General features: G+C 39.4%; 1 protein-coding gene across 1 annotated transcript in view; it reads left to right on the top strand.

The window, feature by feature from the left end:
* The window catches only part of PLA2G4A (phospholipase A2 group IVA), a 174,333-nt gene extending 161,758 nt beyond the window's left edge, over positions 1–12,575 (top strand). Inside the window, exon 18 of the mRNA XM_027565600.1 lies at positions 11,965–12,575. Coding sequence (XP_027421401.1) covers positions 11,965–12,096 — 132 coding nt within the window. The 3' untranslated portion in view covers positions 12,097–12,575. The remainder of the gene's footprint in view (positions 1–11,964) is intronic.
* The last annotated feature ends 833 nt before the right edge of the window (positions 12,576–13,408 follow it).

Genomic DNA, 13,408 nt, shown 5'->3' on the forward strand with positions numbered 1-13,408 from the left:
ATTTTCATTTTTGTAAATTAATCTCCAGAAGAACCCCATAAAATTCACAAAGAGGGAACCCAGTGCCTCCAAATTGGCAGAGCCCACATTTTATGCTATTGTTTGAAGGATTAGTTGATCCTCAGCTTCTTTCCCAAAGTATCTAGTAGGTTTATCATATGATAAAGTAAACTATAAGTTGAAAGAAAAGTGATATGATGGAAATATGAGTAGAGAAGCGAGTGCTACCGGAAGTGCAATTAATCTGCAAAAATAGCATGAATTTTAATGAATAGACTCATGCCTTTAAATGTCTTTTTATTTTTGTGGATCTTGGAACTGTCTCCCGAAGTAGCAGTTTCTCCAAGTTTAGCCCTGGAGATATCAAGTGTGCCTTGTTCCACAAACATTAAAACAACTCATTCTGTTTAGTGTTATTCCTATCACTAGTATATCTGTTGCTAAGATTCTGTATCTGTGTAAAATTCTTTAGTTGCTAACTCACCACTTAGGACCACTGTTGTGTAATTGGATTCATGATGGCTTGTGGTTCCACATCATAGTGTCTGACAAATGATGATCAGTGGTAAAAGCCCAAGTTCATGAGTCTCCTTGGATTTTGTACATTAGAAAAAAGCATAAAAGAAAAAGAAAGAAAAATTAAATGGAGAAGAAAAGGCCTCACACCTGATTTGCCAGTCCTTTTGGAGATCGTACGAATGGAGTAAAAGAATGTACCATTGAGAATGAGTCCTCTGTGCATATGAGATTTCATTAGATTTGTGTGATCTAATAGAATTCTGGCACATCTAGTTTGTTTAGTTTGGTCTGAAACTAGTAATGATCAATTGTGTGCAGTTGTAACAGTTATACCATAATATATTTATTAATCAATATCTTTAATTTTTTTAAACGTATGAAAATTTCCCAATAACCTTCAGTTTCTGCAACTCCAAAGTGTTTCTTGTCAGTGTTCATTTGTGAATAACATGTGATAGTTCAGGTAAAACATGAATAGCAACATTTATAGTACATATCATCTTCTAAGCGGATTTCTTTCTTTTCTTTTGCCTTATTGTGCAGTGAAAATCTGAAATTTGCTACATTGCTTCTGTGGTGATAGTGAAAATTTAAAGAATAATAGAAGAAAATCAACATTTTAACCTATGATTTTAGGGAGCAAACAGATATTCTCAGAATGCAGTTGTGTTTTATAAAACCTCACACTGTTAAAAAAAGAACTAAGGGTTAATAAAGCAATAATCCTATTTTTCCAGTATGAAGCCAGTAAACAAATAATTATATTGTCTTCTCACGGAGATGAAATGTATTAAACTTGGTCAGTTGTCCTAAAATGGATTAAAAAAGTAGATTATAGGAATGTATAAATACCCATTGGACTTGGGAAAATTAAAGGATATATACACAAAGCTGAGTGCCAAAGAGTTGATGCTTTTGAACTGTGGATGTTGGAGAAGATTCTTGAGAGTCCCTTGGACTGCAAGGAGATCCAACCAGTCCATTATGAAGGAGATCAGCCCTGGGATTTCTTTGGAGGGAATGATGCTGAAGCTGAAACTCCAGTACTTTGGCCACCTCATGAGAAGAATTGACTCATTGGAAAAGACTCTGATGCTGGGAGGGATTGGGGGCAGGAGGAAAAGGGGACGACAGAGGATGAGATGGCTGGATGGCATCACCGACTCGATGGACATGAGTTTGAGTGAACTCCGGGAGTTGGTGATGGACAGGGCAACCTGGCGTGCTGCGATTCATGGGGTCGCAAAGAGTCGGACACGACTGAGCAACTGAACTGAACTGACACAAACATACAAGTATATCTTTATATCGACATATATGTATATATTCATGTGTATATATATGAAATATATATACATATAGGTGTATATAATTTACACAACTTCATTTTTCTCATTGTTTTCAGTTCTGGTTTATATAAAACTCACTAAGCTAGGGAGTGATATAGTTCTGTTTATATATTTTACAAACATTCTTCAAAGTATGAAGAATTCATCTTTGTTTGACACATAGGTGAAAATGTTAATGCCTAAACAAAACTAGACTGAATCCCAAAATAACTGTCCTGACTTAGAGCTCATCAAACACAGATTTTTCACAAGCCATTCAATTAAGCAGGTTTTAATTACTTCTAAGAACTCACCTAACACAGTAAGTAGAAGCAAGATCATGGACTTTATATCATGTTTAGCTCTTAGATGGGCTATTTTTATGACTTTGAATAAGCTACTTAAACTTCTTAAGCCTCAATTTCCTCATCTCTGAAACAAGTGTAACAGTACCTATCATGGTGGCGGTAGTGAATTTTCAGTCAGGTGTTCAGTTCAGTTCAGTTCAGTTCAGTCGCTCAGTCGTGTCCGATTCTTTGTGACTCCATGAACCGCAGCACACCAGGCCTCCTTGTCCATCACCAACTCCCAGAGTCCACCCAAACCCATGTCCATTGAGTCAGTGATATCATCCAACCATCTCATCCTCTGTGTTCCCCTTCTCCTCCTGCCTTCAATCCTCCCGAGCATCAGGGTCTTTTCCAATGAGTTAGCTCTTTGCATCAGGTGGCCAAAGTATTAGAGTTTCAGCTTCAGCATCAGTCTTTCCAATGAATATTCAGGACTGGTTTCCTTTAGGATGGACTGGTTGGAATTCCTTGCAGTCCAAGGGACTCTCAAGAGTCTTCTCCAACACCACAGTTCAAAAGCATCAATTCTTCTGTGCTTAGCCTTCTTCACAGTCCAACTTTCACATTCATACATGACCACTAGAAAAATCATAGCTTTGACTAGACGGACCTTTGTTGACAAAGTAATGTCTCTGCTTTTCAATAAGCTGTCTAGGTTGGTCATAACTTTTCTTCCAAAGAGCAAGCATCTTTTGATTTCATGGCTGCAGTAACCATCTGCAGTGATTTTGGAGCCCAGAAAAATAAAGTCTGACACTGTTTCCACTGTTTCCCCATCTATTTGCCATGAAGTGATGGGACCGGATGCCATGATCTTAGTTTTCTGAATGTTGAGCTTTAAGCCAACTTTTTCACTTTCCTCTTTCACTTTCATCAAGAGGCTCTTTAGTTCTTCTTCACTTTCTGTCATAAGGGTGGTGTCATCTGCACATCTGAGGTTATTGATATTATTGATCTTAGCTCTCCAAGCCAGGATTGAACCCATGCCCCTGGCCTTGGAAGGCAGTGTCTTAACCACTGGTCCACCAGGGAAGTCCCTCAGTCAGGTGATGGATGAACAAACAGTTCCCTACAAGCAGAAGCTGCTTAATAAGTGGGAACTCTACCTATGTGTGTCTATATCCTGCACCATGATGGATATATGTCAAGACCATGCAAATGATGAAAAGTAAGAATATAAATAAGTCCGTACTGGTAATAGCAGCCTAGGCAGTAAATGCATGTATTTTTGAATGAACGAATTTAGGCTTCCCTCTTAAATTATATAACCACTGAGATTTTTCTTGGGTGTGTATATGTGTGTATGAGCCTCATACCCAGGTAAGACTTCTAGGTTTCACTGACATTTATCTCTGCTTGTTTTTAGCCAGGAAAGTATATTTTATCAGAATCAAAGCTTCTTGATTAGATCGATCAGTTGCTCAGTCATGTCCAACTCTTTGCGACCCCATGAATCGCAGCATGCCAGGCCTCCCTGTCCATCACCAATTCCCGAAGTTCACTCAGACTCACGTCCATCGAGTCAGTGATGCCATCCAGCCATCTCATCCTCTGTCATCCCCTTCTCCTCTTGCCCACAATCTCTCCCAGCATCAGAGTCTTTTCCAATGAGTCAACTCTTTGCATGAGGTGGCCAAAGTACTGGAGTTTCAGCTTTAGCATCATTCCTTCCAAAGAAATCCCAGGACTGATCTCCTTCAGAATGGACTGGTTGGATCTCTTTGCAGTCCAAGGGACTCTCAAGAGTCTTCTCCAACACCACAGTTCAAAAGCATCAATTCTTCAGCGCTCAGCCTTCTTCACAGTCCAACTCTCACATCCATACATAACCACAGGAAAAACCATAGCCTTGAATAGACGGACCTTTGTTGGCAAAGGAATGTCTCTGCTTTTGAATATGCTATCTAGGTTGGTCATAACTTTCCTTCCAAGGAGCAAGTGTCTTTTAATTTCATGGCTGCAGTCACCATCTGCAGTGACTTTAGAGGCCAGAAAAATAAAGTCTGATACTGTTTCCAGTGTTTCCCCATCTATTTCCCATGAAGTGATGGGACCGGATGCCATGATCTTCGTTTTCTGAATGTTGAGCTTTAAGCCAACTTTTTCACTCTACAATTTCCCTTTCATCAAGAGGCTTTTTAGTTCCTCTTCACTTTCTGCCATAAGCGTGATGTCATCTGCATATCTGAGGTTATTGACATTTCTCCCGGCAATCTTGATTCCAGCTTGTGTTTCTTCCAGTCCAGCGTTTCTCATGATGTACTCTGCACAGAAGTTAAATAAGCAGGGTGACAATATACAGCCTTGACGAACTCCTTTTCCTATTTGGAACCAGTCTGTTGTTCCATGTCCAGTTCTAACTGTTGCTTCCTGACCTGCATACAAATTTCTCAAGAGGCAGATCAGGTGGTCTGGTATTCCCATCTCTTTCAGAATTTTCCACAGTTTATTGTGATCCACACAGTCAAAGACTTTGGCATAGTCAATAAAGCAGAAATAGATGGTTTTCTGGAACTCTCTTGCTTTTTCCATGATCCAGCGGATGTTGGCAATTTGATCTCTGGTTCCTCTGCCTTTTCTAAAACCAGCTTGAACATCAGGAAGTTCACAGTCCACATATTGCTGAAGCCTGGCTTGGAGAATTTTGAGCATTACTTTATTAGCCTGTGAGATGAGTACAATTGTGTGGTAGTTCAAGCATTCTTTGGCATTGCCTTTTTTTGGGATTGGAATGAAAACTGACCTTTTCCAGTCCTGTGGCCACTGCTGAGTTTTCCAAATTTGCTGGCATATTGAGTGCAGCACTTTCACAGCATCATCTTTCAGGATTTGGAATAGCTCAACTGGAATTCTATCATCTCCACTAGCTTTGTTCATAGTGATGCTTTCCAAGGCCCACTTGACTTCACATTCCAGGATGTCTGGCTCTAGGTCAGTGATCACACCATGGTGATTATCTGGGTCGTGAAGCTCTTTTTTGTACAGTTCTTCTGTGTATTCTTGCCATCTCTTCTTAATATCTTCTGCTTCTGTTAGGTCCATACCATTTCTGTCCTTTATCGAGCCCATCTTTGCATGAAATGTTCCTTTGGTATCTCTGATTTTCTTGAAGAGATCTCTAGTCTTTCCCATTCTGTTGTTTTCCTCTATTTCTTTCATTGATCGCTGAGGAAGGCTTTCTTATCTCTTCTTGCTATTCTTTGGAACTCTGCATTCAGATGCTTATGTCTTTGCTTTTCTCCTTTGCTTTTCTCTTCTCTTCTTTTCACAGCTATTTGTAAGGCCTCCCCAGGCAGCCATTTTGCTGTTTTGCATTTCTTTTCCATGGGGATGGTCTTGATCCCTGTCTCCTGTACAATGTCATGAACCTCATTCCATAGTTCATCAGGCACTCTATCTGTCAGATCTAGGCCCTTATATCTATTTCTCACTTCCACTGTATAATCATAAGGGATTTGATTTAGGTCATACCTGAATGGTCTAGTGGTTTTCCCTACTTTCTTCAATTTAAGTCTGAATTTGGCAATAAGGAGTTCATGATCTGAACCACAGTCAGCTCCTGGTCTTATTTTTGCTGAGTGTATAGAGCTTCTCCATCTTTGGCTGCAAAGAATATAATCAATCTGATTTTGGTGTTGACCATCTGGTGATGTCCATGTATAGAGTCTTCTCTTGTGTTTTTGGAAGAGGGTGTTTATTATGACCAGTGCATTTTCTTGGCAAAACTCTATTAGTCTTTGCCCTGCTTCATTCCGTATTCCAAGGCCAAATTTGCCTGTTACTTCAGGTGTTTCTTGACTTCCTTCTTTTGTATTCCAGTCCCCTATAATGAAAAGGACATCTTTTTTTGGGTGTTAGTTCTAAAAGGTCTTGTAGGTCTTCATAGAACCGTTCAACTTCAGCTTCTTCAGCATTACTGGTCGGGGCATAGACTTGGATTACTGTGATATTGAATGGTTTGCCTTGGAAATGAACAGAGATCATTCTGTCGTTTTTGAGATTGCATCCAAGTACTGCATTTCTGACTCTTTTGTTGACCATAATGGCTACTCCATTTCTTCTGAGGGATTCCTGCCTGCAGTAGTAGATATAATGGTCATCTGAGTTAAATTCACCCATTCCAGTCCATTTCAGTTTGCTGACTCCTGATAAGGGATGAGAAATAAAGAAGAGCCGGACTCTGAGGTAGGCTGTTAGGTCATTAGGTTCAGTCATGAGCTAAGTCACTCGCTCCCACACCATTTGATGAGAGTAAGTGACTAATTCACACAGCAACACAGCACGTGCTTACTTGCCATTGACTGTCAGAGTTGCTCACCAGCTGTGGACACTGTGTATACAAACTCTTCTAATGCACAGACATCTGACTGCCTGTCCCACGGAGGCAGTTTTCAACTTTGTGGCCACGGCCACTGTGACTTCAGGCGAATTTTCATCTTTAATTCACATTCCGACTTAAACCTTGACTCTGAAAAGACCAACCTGTCTCTGACAGCTCTGTGCTTCTGTTGCTTCATTTCCCAGAGATCTCCGTGGGCCAGCCTCACTGAAGCTAAATTCCAGTTCATCTTAAGAAGCTGCTGTTTCTTTTCACTTTGTGACAGCAGGCTGGGTTTCTCGTTAGCGTCAGGCTTCTGCACTTACTCAGTCCTCCCAAATTCTTTTTCACTGAACATTGCTCAAGTGCTTTTACAGTGGCAGCATATCAATTTTTGGGGTCTTTTTTTTTTTTTTAAGGAAACCTAACATATAGTGACTTACACTGGCAAACAGGTGGTATGTGGAAAATGCAGAGGCTTTGGAGTCAGACCAAATTTGGTGCTCAAATTTTTGCTGTGTGACCTTGGGCTTGTTGGTTAACTTTTCCAAATTTTATTTTCCTCATTTGTAAATGGAAACAGTGATGTGTATTTTACAATATCGGGATGAGGATTAAGTAAAAGAATATAATTTAAGAGCTTAGCATGCATGAGACACTCAATAAACTGAAATGGGTAATATGATAATGATGTTAATTTTTATCCATGTTCATATTTATCTTCTGCTTTTAACTATACATTTAAACCTTTTAAAAGCAATGCCTTGCTTTATTTACCTTGTATCCTCCAGAGATACTGATCACAATGGCCAGTACCAAAGTAAATACGTAATGAAATGTCCACAATTCATTAGGAAAATGTCATCGACTTACTGGCTGAAACTGTTGAAGAGTTTAATATGATAGGAGAAGGGGGTAGCGAGTGTCAGGATACAGGACTCTGGAGGCAGATGCCTGACCATGGAGTAACTCCATGAAATGCATACTGACCAAGGTAATGTGGTTACATGCTCTACCCATAAACTTCCACCTTGATCTGGAGGTAACACACCTTCCGAGGTTTCTTTTCCAAAGACGTGGTGATTCAGTTATCCCAGGAAAATTACTGTTACACAGTTACACTCATTCAATGTATTAATTTAGCAGGCATACTATAAAAACAGTGACAGTATATTCAATATACACCAATGCTGCATAATCATGAGCTTTTAAAATTCTGTCTCCAATGATCCTGTAAAGTATTAAATATTAGGTGTTAACTAAAATGAAGAAAGGGCTTCCCTGGTGACTCAGCTAGTAAAGAATCCATCAGCAATGCAGGAGACCTGGGTTCGATCCCTGGGTTGGGAAGATCTCCTGGAGAAGGGAAAGTCTACCCACTCTAGTATTCTTGCCTGGAGAACTCCATGGACTGTATAGTCCATGGGGTCGCAAAGAGTTGGACACAACTGAGCAACTTTCACTTTTCACTCAAAATGAAGAAAAACATATATCCATAAGTATTTGTATCTACTCCTTTATTTGTTGATATTTCATCATCATGTTAAGAGTATTTAGGTACAAGTTAAAGTTTTTATCTTTAACAAAATAATTTAGAAGCTTATTATATATCATAGCCTTTTAGAAGTGTGATATCTCCAGGTATTTCTTTGTTTTTAAATTGAAGTATAGCTGATTTCCCTGGAGAAAGGAATGGCTACGCACTCCAGTATTCTTGCTGGAGAATTCCATGGACAGAGGAGCCTGGTGGGCTACAATCCGAGAGACTGAACAGAGTCAGACTGCACAACTGAAACGATTTAGCAAGCATGCACACATAGCTGATTTACAATGTTAAAGTTCAAGTTAGTTTCAAGTATATAGCACGCTGATTCAGTTATCTATATCTATATCTGTATCTGTATATCCCTTTTCATGTTCTTTTCCCTTTAGGTTACTACAAAATATTGAGTCTAGTTCCCTGTGCTGTATACTGGGTCCTTGTCGGTTATCATGGCCTTAAATAGTAGGCCCAAATTCATTTACTTTTAATGCTACCTATAATCTTTTTTACCTCTTATTTATTTATTAATTCAACACATATTTATTGAGTATCTACTGTGCCGGGCACTGTTTTAGGAACTAAGGATAAATAATGCACAACATGAAAAGAATAAGGATAAGTTTTGAGTGCTTGATATAAACCAGATCCATCCTTTTCAAATATTGAGCACTCAGAGCTGGCCTATGAGGTAGGTATTTTTATTCCTATGTGAGACAACTGAGTCATGGATTATTGTGGCTGATTTCTGGAAGACACACAGTTTTGCTGAGGGGCTGAGATGGGGCCAAAGGTTTGTTTGTTTTCTTCCTCATTGTTTCCTCACTTTTGAACCATCTGTCTCGCAGGCAGCCTTATTTCCTAGTTACTCCACACACAGCCTCCCTCCCAGCCAGCCTGCTTCCCAGGTATTTCCTGTACATGCCCTCAGCCTCTTTGTGGAACTATCCTTTTACTGAGAAGACCTGGTCTTTCCACTCCACGTATCAAATGCTGCTTGTCCTTCATCTCAGCTCAAGTCTCATTGTCCCCACGGGTTGAGCTTTATCCTGTTTAATTTGATCTCCAGTGAGTGCCTTCTGGACAGTCATTAATCTTACAAATATTTACTCTTTCCCTTCCGTGTTCTAAGTGCTGGAATGAAAAATGAGAAGACCAATTAAGACCTTTGCTTTCATAACACTTCAGTTTCCATTCAGAAGGTAGGCATCAACCAGCAAATCCACAGTAATTTAGGCCAGACTATCCTCTTGCCTTTTGTTATATTTAGAAGTCTTATTTCTCTTGCAGAATACACTATAACTTTCTTTTAAGGCTCATTTTAAACTTTCTATTCTGAGAATTCAGTGCTTACTTGTGGAGTGCTTCCAATCTCATGTCTCTGAGTTTGTTCCTTTTGGGGAGTGATGACATTTTGCATGTTTTCTTTTTGCCTTTATTGCCAAATATTTAAAGGATCTGGCAGATTGGGAGACCATTAAATGATACCAGAAAGATGACCCATGTCTTATTTGGGGATAGGTGATGGGGATGGAGGAGGATCATTGCTTGAATGACTCTGATGGGAAGGATTTGGAGTTTCAGTGACTTTCAGAGGGGAATGAAAAAAAAAAAAAAGGGTGTAAATACTATTTACAACAGGGGCTTTCCTGGTGACTCAGATGGTAAAGAGCCCTGCAATGCAGGACACCCGGGTTCTATCCCTGGGTGGGGAAGATCCCTTAGAGAAGGAAATGGCAACCCACTCCAGTATTCTTGCCTGGAGAATTCCATGGACAGAGGAGCCTGGCGGGCTACAGTCCATGGGATTGCAAAGAGTCGGACATGATTGAGTGACTGTTCTACTATTTATAATTACTCCTAGTCTAATAAGAAAATAGAAAGGCTCAATTATAACATAATGCCTCTTTGAACATGTCTAATTGTACCACGAATCATGCCAAAAGGTTTGAATTTAGCCACTGATGTAGTAGTAAGCTCAGCCATTCCTGTTGATACATCACAACCAATGAGTATTTTCTGCAGTAGTCTGAAAATCCTGGTTAATGGTTTCATAGTGTTAATGCGGAGAAGGCAACGGCAACCCACTCTAGTACTCTTGCCTGGAAAATCCCATGGATGGAGGAGCCTGGTAGGCTGCAGTCCATGGGGTCGCTAAGAGTCGGGCACAACTGAGCGATTTCACTTTCACTTTTCACTTTTGTGCATTGGAGAAGGAAATGGCAACCCACTCCAGTATTCTTGCCTGGAGAATCCCAGGGACAGGGGAGCCTGGTGGGCTGCCGTCTATGGGATCGCACAGAGTCGGACACGACTGAAGCGACTTAGCAGCAGCAGCAGTGTTAATGTGCCACCTAGTGGTTCGGATTGCACATTCTAATTGCATATGATTTAGGTTTTTCAGTTATAAATGTGGATATCCATTTTCCTTGATAATAATGACCCTTTATTAAAAGTATCTGCCAGATTCCAACTATGATAAACCCACTAATTTGTGATATTCATATTGTTGTTTTTGATCAAACATTGATATGTTTTTTTTTGTATTCATGAGTTCATTGTAAAGGGGTTGACTGCAGTCATTGTAATGTCCCAAGTGATCTTTTATATATTTTAAAGGTTTTTAGTTATTTGGGAAGTAAATAGTTGATTTTCAGTTTTACTTGGGTTCTCTGCAATGAGGGTTGGTATGTCTCATGTTGCTTTGGTGCTCTTTTCAGAAGGACAGACTAACTGAAAACTTGCTGACGTGATTTCTAGAATGACAGTGAGATTAATTAAAAGGAGACATAGTTGGGCACATTTGATAGTGTAATTGATTTGCTGACTTTTACCATAAAAAATCTGCTATTGGCTATTTATTGTGGGTTTATTTCTAGTAAATATTACAGCCTTCCACCTAAGGTAAAGCTCCTAAATTTTCTCATGTATGGTTAGTGAAAATACCAACAATTAATAGATGCTAGTTGTGAAATGTTTCCTATGTGCCAGGCATTAATAAATGATCTCCAGTTCCCACCACAAAGCCCAGATTAATGCTATTATTTCCATTTTAAAGAAGAACAAATGGCTGGGGGATATAAGTTAATTTCCCTTGATATCCACAGCCAAGAAGTCCCTGTGCCTGGAGGCCCTCTAGCAAGGTCTCCATCATAGACCTGAAGCCCCTTCTTCTGTTTCTGTAGAATTATATTTCCCTCACTCATGGGAAGGATGGGGTTAGTGGATATCTGCTTTACTTAAAAGACTCAGTAACATTTGAACTCATCTCTTTCAGTAGACAATTATATATATAATTATATATAGATTGTAAAATTATAATTAAATTGTAAACGTTAATTATAATTATAAAATTACAATTAAATTGTAAAATTATAAAATAATGCTAAAATTAAATTAAAATTATATATATAATTGTCTTCTGGGAAAAACACATATAAAATTAAAAATCACAAAGCAAATAAAGGTGTCACATTCCCATGATAAATCTCTCTTCCTAGAATATGACTGTTTAAAGTTACCATTAGAGAACAGAGGGCCCTTCCCCAGTGGGTTTCACATAAGTCACAGAAGATTAATGTAGGTTAGCATCACCCAAGTCACGCATTTCTCTTCTCCCAGCTTGCCCATGGAGATTGGGTGAGGAAATGGGGAAACCCTACTGTGTACACACCTCCAAGGCCGAGTGGGCCACACCAGCTCTGGGTGGGAGGAGCTCTGATGTTGTAAACTTCTCAGACTTGACTCATTTATAGATAGATAGATAGATGATAAGTGGTAGATAGATGATAAGTAATAGATAGATGATGCATAGAGAGAGAGAGATAGAGATACGTATATCTTGCCCAAACAACTGTTTCAGTGAGTTCCGAATAACACTAATTATACATCTTTTGCCTCTATTTGCAGGTAATAAAGAATGCTATAGTCGAAAGCATCGAATATAGAAGGCAGAATCCGTCTCGTTGCTCTGTTTCCCTCAGTAGTGTTGAGGCAAGAAGATTCTTCAACAAGGAGTTTCTAAGCAAACCCACAGCATAGTTTGTGTACTGGAAAGGGTAGCAATTTCTGATGTGGAGGCAGTTTGAAATTCCACGACAACTGGATTTAAAAGCCCAGGACAGGTATTAGCACTGATCTTAAGAGACTGGTTGATACTCAAAGTTGCAGTTACTTAGCTGCATGAGAACAATACTTGTAAAACTTTGCTAGATTGACAGATGATGTCAATTTTGTAAAAATATAGCTCAGCTACATTTTCTATTATGAATTTCAGTATGAATTTCCTGATGCAAATGTAGGGACATATACTGTATTTTTTAGACATTCCTCACCAACTATCTGTGTGTCCTCTTTTTTAAAAGGTGGTTCCTTTTTTAGAATATTTAACAGTTCAATCTTTAAAAGACTTTGTATTGTGTGTGAGTGTAATTCACTGACTGGATTTATTCATGCCATGAGACAACACTAGTTTTTATTTATATATGCATACATGAAATAAATACATCTGTTACAAATGAGCAAGAGGTAACTGAGTTTTTGTTTGTTATCTTTAATGAACTATTGCACTGTGGCTATGACAGATGCTCAGATTCATGGCTTTCAGACCCAAAAATTGTTAACCTTAAACTCAAATGTGAAACAACATTTTAAATCATGGTGATTTTTCTTAGAAGAGAAAGTATGTGTTTTTGAGCAAATGGTGTATATTTATTCAGAATATAGGGGGAAAAATGTAACCCCTTCTAGTTTACTTTGCTGATACTATCCCATTTGTGCGACAGACAGCAGTTACCTCAGAGAAAAACCCAGGAAAGTGACAAGTGCTGGATCTGTAAGACTTGTCTTAGGGACAGTCTGTATTGCATGACTGTGGTTTGTTACTATTGAACCACTAAGGTTCAGAGTTAGTATCCCAAATAGAAGGGCTTCCTCTTCTTGCTCTGAGTCTACCATTCTTTAATCTCTCTGTTCATGTGTCTTTTTCCCTCTCACCTTCCATTCACATTTCTACCTGTGAGGAAAGACAAGATGTGACAGGAAGGGAACCCCTGAGAGTGCATTCATTGGTTGATCCATGCACATGGCAAATGAGTGCCCTCTACAGGCCAACAGGCGTGTTGCAGGGTCTGGGGACACAGCATTGGGTAACAATGACCAAAGTGCCTACCTCCAAGAACCTTGGGCTTCCCTGGTGGCTCAGGCGGCAAAGACTGCCTGCAACGCAGGAGACCCAGCTTCAATCACTTTCACACTTCTAAGGACCTTACTTTCTAATGGAGAGGACCAACAATAATCTGTACAAATAAGTTCCTAGAATGTTAGCCCTAGGGAAGATCACAGTGAGATGGCT

Source organism: Bos indicus x Bos taurus, chromosome 16, assembly GCF_003369695.1.
Source record: "Bos indicus x Bos taurus breed Angus x Brahman F1 hybrid chromosome 16, Bos_hybrid_MaternalHap_v2.0, whole genome shotgun sequence".
In the NCBI taxonomy this organism is placed as follows: Eukaryota; Metazoa; Chordata; class Mammalia; order Artiodactyla; family Bovidae; genus Bos; species Bos indicus x Bos taurus.